Source organism: Postia placenta, assembly GCF_002117355.1.
Source record: "Postia placenta MAD-698-R-SB12 unplaced genomic scaffold POSPLAscaffold_2, whole genome shotgun sequence".
NCBI classification, from domain to species: domain Eukaryota; kingdom Fungi; phylum Basidiomycota; class Agaricomycetes; order Polyporales; family Adustoporiaceae; genus Rhodonia; species Rhodonia placenta.
The window spans coordinates 899,902-907,768 of NW_020169833.1; the positions used below are offsets into that span (position 1 = coordinate 899,902).

At 55.5% G+C, this 7,867-nt stretch overlaps 2 protein-coding genes across 2 annotated transcripts in view; one reads left to right on the forward strand and one right to left on the reverse strand.

Moving 5' to 3' along the window:
- Positions 1–1,811: 1,811 nt before the first annotated feature.
- POSPLADRAFT_1064542 (hypothetical protein) lies at positions 1,812–4,217 on the reverse strand (the record flags this gene model as incomplete). Its single annotated transcript, XM_024481818.1, has 11 exons — positions 1,812–2,012; positions 2,095–2,200; positions 2,272–2,509; positions 2,589–2,642; positions 2,704–2,831; positions 2,886–3,098; positions 3,151–3,169; positions 3,225–3,350; positions 3,404–3,656; positions 3,712–3,955; positions 4,017–4,217. The coding sequence occupies 11 exons, from the start codon at positions 4,215–4,217 to the stop codon at positions 1,930–1,932; spliced, it is 1,665 nt and encodes a 554-aa protein (XP_024342733.1). The 3' UTR covers positions 1,812–1,929.
- Positions 4,218–7,601: 3,384 nt separating this feature from the next.
- Positions 7,602–7,867, forward strand: part of POSPLADRAFT_1177398 (hypothetical protein) — a gene marked incomplete at its 5' end in the record, with an annotated part of 3,207 nt that continues 2,941 nt past the window's right edge. Inside the window, one exon of the mRNA XM_024488497.1 lies at positions 7,602–7,794. Coding sequence (XP_024342734.1) covers positions 7,602–7,794 — 193 coding nt within the window. The remainder of the gene's footprint in view (positions 7,795–7,867) is intronic.

Sequence of the window (7,867 nt, forward strand, 5' to 3'; positions counted from 1 at the left end):
ACCGGCGTCGCGAAAATTCGCAGATAGATCAGATCGCCTACATAAACAGTGTGAGCGAACCTCCTCGTTGATCCAACAAAAGAACCAACCATATTCTCTCCCCCATTCAGCGAAGGTCTTGTGCTGATCTTTGAGGGGTAGTTGGTGCACGTTGCCTATGAGGGGCAGAGGTCGTGGTCCAGGAGGCAGCTTGGATGATCTGATCCGTCCGCGATACCAGACATAAGCCAGAGAAGAGAGTAGTATGAATAGGAGAGTCAGAGAAGTGATATGGACGGTCATGGTCAAACTGTTTCTGACGGGGCCTTGGCGTGGGGGTCGTCTGGCTCCAGCGACAGTGATATATAGCCACTGGACGTGGGTGGAGCAGCTCAGCCGCACAGCGAGGTCAGGTGTACTGTGGAAGGAACAGCAGGACGGCTCAGCTACGCTCAAACGGACAGCAGGGCCGCTTTGTTCCCCTTAGACTCGACCTAGCGTACCTTTGACTCACTCTTGAACTTGATCCGGTGGAGCGAGTACGTTGTATTCCGTAATGTAGAGTCACAGTATGTCACCCACGATAGCACTCATGGCAGCACTGTTGGAAGGGCGAGTGCTTGGCCCTGACCGTGTAATCAGCACGGCACGGACGTTGTGCCTTGTGAACTACGGTTGCAGTGGTAATCTAGGGGTAACGAACCCAGACCAATCGAATACGCCCTTTTGTGTACGTTTCAAGAAATATGCTGTATGAATCGGGACAATCATGACGTACCTAACCTATCTTTCCTGACGTTGCTTAGTACCAGGCCACAATCCGTTACGATATCTGAGAGTCAGCACAGTGTAGATTTAGATGAGACACGGTGGAGGCCTAGGGAAGATGCTTCAAGCGCACATACCTTAGAATTGTGCCCTGGAATTACGCGATAGAGGACACTATCAGCAGGACACAGGGCTGTGGACGAAGTTTAGTTCGCGCCGCTCCCATGCAATGCGACATCGGCACCCGGATTCTCCACATCATGACGGCCATGCCTCCACCAGGGTGCTAGCTGGTACGCTCGTACAGTCCACACGTACATACGACAAGCCACAAGCCACGAGCTGGCAGCCACCTACTTCTGCGGTACGGGACCCGCGAGTCTGCAGAACTAACAAGGTACGCGGTGATCGGATGCCAGGAGCGCCTCCGTTCGGCGTACTGTCATTGCAGCGGTTCCGGGCAATCCGTTGCGCCTATGTGATTGACCAACGGCGCTGGAGGGATGCAGCACCTCCGTCGCTCTAGTACTGAATTGGCACGATATTAGAGCGCTACCCATAGTGTCTGGAAGATATCTGCCGACCTGCCGACGAACCCCATTATGATACATGCCAGCGGTGCGAACGTGGCGCGAACGACTCAACAGGAATTCAGTCGTACGACCGCAATCGTAACAGTCGCCTGATCGAAGTGTGACCGAGCGCCGACGGCTGCGCGGTGGCCATGGCCATAGACGCGTTGTATAGAGTATAGAAAGACGCACAACAGCTGTGGAGAATTCCAAGGACACACCGAGTGGCGGGATGACAGCCCTTGCGCTAGCATTCGAGCGTGCTCAGATATCGCACCTAAACTCCTCAGGACGACTGCAAGACGTAGTCAGTAAGGATTGCGGCCCCGCATACTGGAAAACGAACCTCACGAAACCGTATGTGAACGACATTGCAGGCGTTATATCTCTCAGTGTCGCTTGCCTTAGAGATGCTGAAGATCGCAGTCATGTTGGCGATGACTAGCCAAATGCTGCCGGTGACAGGCTTGGACAACGCTAGCCGCACAGACGTGAGATAGCAGACAACAGCATGCATACGTCGTCGATCTTAAGACCCATTAAGACAAGCGCAACACGAACGCGCTCGATAGTACCCAAGCATCCGCATCAGCGTAACAGCCGACCCGCCCTACGCCTTGTACAACGTGTCCAGGAACGCCGTCGCGACGTGCCCCACGATCGTCGGACCCACCGGGCTCGACGAGCCTAGACCTGCATGCAGCACGCGCCGAGTCAGCCAACAGCCACAACGAGCACCCGCACAGACGCAGGCGACAACGTACGTGGCACGCACCATACAGAATCACCATCGTCCCCTTGCCCTCCGGCGCGTCGCGCGCCTCGCGCACGGCGTCCTTGAGGTCCGCGATGAACTGGTCCACGACCGGCACCGTCAAGCGCTGTTCCACATTCCACACCCCGGAAACGCGCCATCAGCAACCGTGCTCCATGGCGTGCGCGCAACACCCACCGTTACAGCGATGTGCACCGCCGCGGGCCCGCTCAGCCCGTTCAGGTGCCAGCCGCGCTTCTCCATCTTGTCGCCGACCTCGAGCACGTTGAGCCGCCCCACGCCCGCTGCCGCGGCGAATGCGACGACGGACGCGGGCGGGTCGCCGAGCACGCGCAGCTCCGGGATCTCCGTGCGGATCCGGTGCGCGATCGTGCGCGCCGCGCCGACGATCGCCCGGCAGGACTCGAGGTACCCGCTGGGGAAGGGAAGGGGATAAGAAGAGGAGGAGTGTTAGTTAACGGGCGCACGCGCGAGGGGGGGACGTCGCGGCGTACGAGTGGCCCATGTAGTGCATCGCGGCCCATGTCCCTGCGATGAGCGCGCCCGGGCTGTCACGGCGGGGCGGGCGAGTCAGACAAGGGCATGCGGTGAACAGTGGCTGGTACCCACCGCGAGCCAGCGATGCTCGGACTGGCGTACACGCCGCCGACCCATCCGGGGTTGACGTAGTACTGGTGCCGCCGCAGCTCCGCGTCCCGGTACATGATGACCGAGTTACCCTTTGGCGCAAACCCGTACTGCGCCGCAGCCGGTCAGCGGGGCAGAACCTGGGGATCAGCACTAGCGCGTACCTTGTGCGTGTCGCAGCTGATGCTCGTCACGCCCGGCACGCGGAAGTCGAAGGGCTGCACAGGCCCGAACCCAGCCTCCTCGACGAACGGCATGATGAAGCTGCCCAGGCAGCAGTCGACGTGCAGGCCAACGTTATACTTCTGAGCGAGCGCGCCGAGTGCGGGGATGTCGTCCTGATTGCCGTCGGGGAAGTTGATGGCAGAGCCGACGAGCTGGTGAATGAAATGAGCTATGTTCAATGCAGGACAACGATGACAAACGCACCATGATCGTGTTGCTGTTGCTGTGAGACCATGAGCAGAGGTCTATAGTTTGCGATGAAATGACAGGGAACGCACATAGCGCGAGCGACGCGCTTGAGGTCGGCCTTGCGCGTGATGGGGTCGACGGGGACCGTATGGACCTTGACACCCATGTACGCGGCGCCTTTGTCGAACGCTGCATGCGCAGTGACCGGGACGACCCTGCAGCCCGAGTGCGTCAGTACATGCAGCGCGCTATTGTCAGTGAGGCGCACATCTCGGGCTCGGTTATGCCTTTTGCCGCGCGCGCCCAGTCGCGGTAGGTCTTGACGGCCATGACGATACTCTCGGTGCCGCCACTGGTGGTAGTGCCCGCGCCGCTGGGGTTGTTGTACATGCGGAGACACATGGCAACGACCTCGGCCTCCATCTTGCGCACCGCGGGGAAGACAGAGGGGTGCAGAGGGTTGGAGAGAGCGTAGCGCTCGATAGCGGCCAGTATAACCCGAGTGAGGTCGTCTCCGCCGTCTTTTTAAACGTGAGGGCATAAGGAGCATATCCTGCTGAGAGGAAGGGAACGCACGATATACGGCCCCAGAGACCCTGCCTTCTGCCCAGTTCGCATGGCCCTTGCCCTCTTTGTCCATGCGCTCCATCTCTTGTGCAATCCAGTCCGGCGACTGACTTTGTTCCGGAAGCGCGAGATGGCGGACGACGTCGGGACCATGGGGAACCATGCCATCCTCAAGGTCGAGGCGTACTTTGTCCAGCTCCGCGTTCACTTTGCGACGCGCGGCCGGAAAGCGGAGCACGAGCAGGACGACTTCCTAGCGTGGGGCTGTGTCAGACAATCGCAGCGCAGCACACGACGCGCGGGACCGAAAGTACCTGCGATATCCATGCATAAGCATCATGGAGAGTGCGGACAGTGCCACGAGCGCGAACATGGCGGGAGATTTTGAGGAAGCGAGTGAAGAAGAGATATGCGACGATCAGGGTCTTGAGTGTGTCAAAGGTGCCGTTGCTGGCGAGAAGGGTGCGCGCATTGGAGAGCACAAGAGCACGCCTGTGAGCAGTGGAGGACGACATAGGAGGAAGTCAAAGTGATATCGTTACAGCTGCAGGGTTGGTGACCACTGAACACGATAATGGCGCGGGAGAGTCGCAGCTCGGCGTCTGACGTCACCCATAATTTCAGCGCTCGATTACCCGGCTTAACTTCACCGTCATTCTGCACACGATGTGGGAGGGGAAGAAATGCAGTGTCGTCCGCTGATGGTCGAGGCATACGAGTGATTTGTCGACAAGCTATAATAATATAAAGGACTAATATGGCCGCGTTGATCTGACTATATGCGCGTTGACGCCAAGTGATAGCAAACGAATCATAGACGGCGATAATACTAGAACCCTTGACGTCCGCACACGATGCTCTCCGACTACAACAAACGAACACACAACGAACACACAATACGACGAACACGCTCTTGACGACGACGAAGAGACTCCCGGCGACCGAGACGATGGACCAAATGGCGACCGCGTGATGCAACGAACTCACTCTTAATGACGACGAAGACTCCCGATGACCGAGACGAAAGGACGAATCTAGACGACAACGACCCGCGACCACGACCGAACAATCGGAAACCATTATAAACAACTAATGCTACAACCTCGACTCTAGAACAGTATAGGATGCTTACCCCGAAGTATATTGCAGTGCTTTTCACAAAGTTGTCGAGTTGTCGATGAGTTTCTAAGCGCGATGCTCGTGGTTCGAAGAGAGGGGGAGGATGAATTTCTCGGCGTCGACGCCGGTTTATATAAGTACAAGGAGGCCTTGACAGCAGTGATATCATACATGCTCTACGAAGAGACATAGGACACGGAGACTTGCATCATGTCAAACGATCGACCACCGCCCAAGAATAACACACCAGTATCTGAATCGAGATGGAAGCCCTTGCCTGGGCACAGACAGGCAAAGCACAACATATGCGGACCGAGTCCACAGTCAGCTATGTCTCAGCTTCGCAAGGGTGTCGCCCCCGACGCGTCATATTTACGTGACGACGCTGGAACCCCTGAACGGCTTACGCTGCTGCTTTCCCTCGTATTCAACACCGTCCTCGCAGGCCTTAGAGTCGAAGTAAAAGGGATATAGCCACGTCCATCAATCGCAGAGGAGAGAGAAAGAGGGAATCAAAGAAAAAGAAGAAAAGAAAACAGAATCCGAGCCCGTCATTGTTCTTCGAGCCTTAGCGTGTTCTACTCCACCACAACGAATCGCGGTGTGGGAGGGAGAAGGCTAGCTATGGAAAGAAACTGGAGTATGATTACATCCGGCGGGGTTATCCCGACGATACATGCAAATATGACGGCAATCTAAAGAGGATATCGCTGTTTTGTGATGGCTGGCTCGTGTAACGGGTTTCCTCCCTTTCAGTGGGGGCACAGCCACCTCAAAGTAACCGATATGGGTGTCCAAAGGATCTGGAGATGTGGATAGGCAATTTGTGATTGGCCTTGAGACATTTCAAGCAGGACGGAATGAAATGACCGCACCTTCAAACATTTGTCCGTTGATGTTGCAGCTATGCATCGATGCACCAGTGACATCCTGTATGCGGCGCATCTAGTAGCAAAGACATATATAACGGGAGAATGAGAACGCAAACGATCTCGGTCGTCGGTGATGCATCATTGTGATCTATTGCGTCATGCATAGATCTCTCTGCAGTGGGCCTACCTACTTGTGAGCGCAGCAGCGCACTTCAACGCCGCGATGACGGGAATGATCTGACCTCAGCGCGATATAAACATCGCGCCAATGCGGCGGGAGACTGGAGTGAGTCTGATACTAATGCATCGGACTAGATACATTCAAAATTGCCACTTAAATCTCGCTGGAAAACAAGCGACTTTTCGCTGTTTTTGAGCGCCCAAATGGGGCTGAAGGTCGCTGAAAGGTCGCTGGAAGTGTCACAAATGACTAAGCGTGACGCAGCCGTAAATTGATCACGTTTTCGGGCTAACCAGCCAATCAGGTTGGCGAATCATGCAAGCGTGACATGGCCGTAAGCCAGAATCTGCGAGCGCTTGCGACGAGCAGTCGCTTATTTGTCGCTGTTCGAGGAGGGGAGCGCAGATTCTGCTCGCTGCTTTTGGCCGCTTAGATGTCGCTTGTTTTCACAGGGAGATTTAAGCGGCAACTTTGAACGTACCTACTCTTTGTGGAACTCGGTAAAGGAAACCCTAGGGGTCAGGCCAATCACCACATTAGCGTTGGAAAGTTCTCTCGCTGGTCACGATCGGTGATCCCGGCCATACGGCCATACCAGTCGCGCCAGCCATCCTATAGCGTATTACTCCTCCTGTTAGTCGGCTATTCTGTCTTACTATATTGGCGGCGTCTTTCTATACAAAGTGTTTATAGCCACAGCGCGGCCGTCGGCGCTCGGTCACACTTTGATCAAGCGGCGCCGGCTGCTAATACAATCGCGGTGGTAACTTGTTGAGTTGCTCGCGAGTCGCGCCATGTTCGCACCACTGGCATGCATCATAATAAGGATCGTCTGCAGATCATTTCCAGACACCAGAAGTAGCAATTTAGTATCACAACAATTAGTACTAGGTCGACGGAGGTGCTGCATCTCTCCAGCCGTTGGTAGTCACATAGGCGCAACGAATTGCTTAGAATCGCTGCAATGACAGTCTACGCCGAATGAGGTGCGCTCCTAGCATCTGATCACTGCGTACCTTATTGGCTCTGTAGACTCGCGGGTCCGGTACCGCAGGAGTAGACGGCTCCCAGCTGGTGGCTCGTCGTTTGTGGACTGTACGGTTGTACCAGCTAGCATCCTGGTGGAGGCATGGCCGTCATGATATGAAGAATCCTGGTGCCGATGTTGCATCGCATGGGAGTGGCGCGAAACAAACTTCGTCCACAATCCTGTGCCTTGCTGATAGTGCACTCTATCGCGTCATATCAGGGCACAATTCTAAGGTGTGTGCGCTTGCACTATCTTCGCTAGGCCTCCACCATGTCTCATCTAAACCTCTACTGTGCCAAAACTCAGATTACCACTGCAGCCGTAGCTCACGAGGCACGACGTGAGCGTTGTGCTGATTACACGGCCAGGTCCAAACACCCGCCCGTTCAACAATGCTGCCATGAGTGCTATCATGGATGATATACTGTGACTTTACATTGTGGGATACGACGGAAACGTACTCTTCCCACCGGATAAAGTTCAAGAATGAACCGAAGGTACACCGGGTCGAGTCTAAGGGGAACAAAGCGGCCCTGCTGTCCGTTTGAGCGTAGCTGAGCCGTCCTGCTGTTCCTTCCACAGTACACCTGACCTCGCTGTGCGGCTGAGCTGCTCCACCCACGTCCAGTGGCTATATATCACTGTCGCTGGAGCCAGACGACCCCCACGCCAAGGCTCTGTCAGAAACAGTTTGACCATGACCGTCCATATCACTTCTCTGACTCTCCTATTCATACTACTCTCTTCTCTGGCTTATGTCTGGTATCGCGGACGGATCAGATCATCCAAGCTGCCTCCTGGACCACGACCTCTGCCCCTCATAGGCAACGTGCACCAACTACCCCTCAAAGATCAGCACAAGACCTTCGCTGAATGGGGGAGAGAATATGGTTGGTTCTTTTGTTGGATCAACGAGGAGGTTCGCTCACACTGTTTATGTAGGCGATCTGATCTATCTGCGAA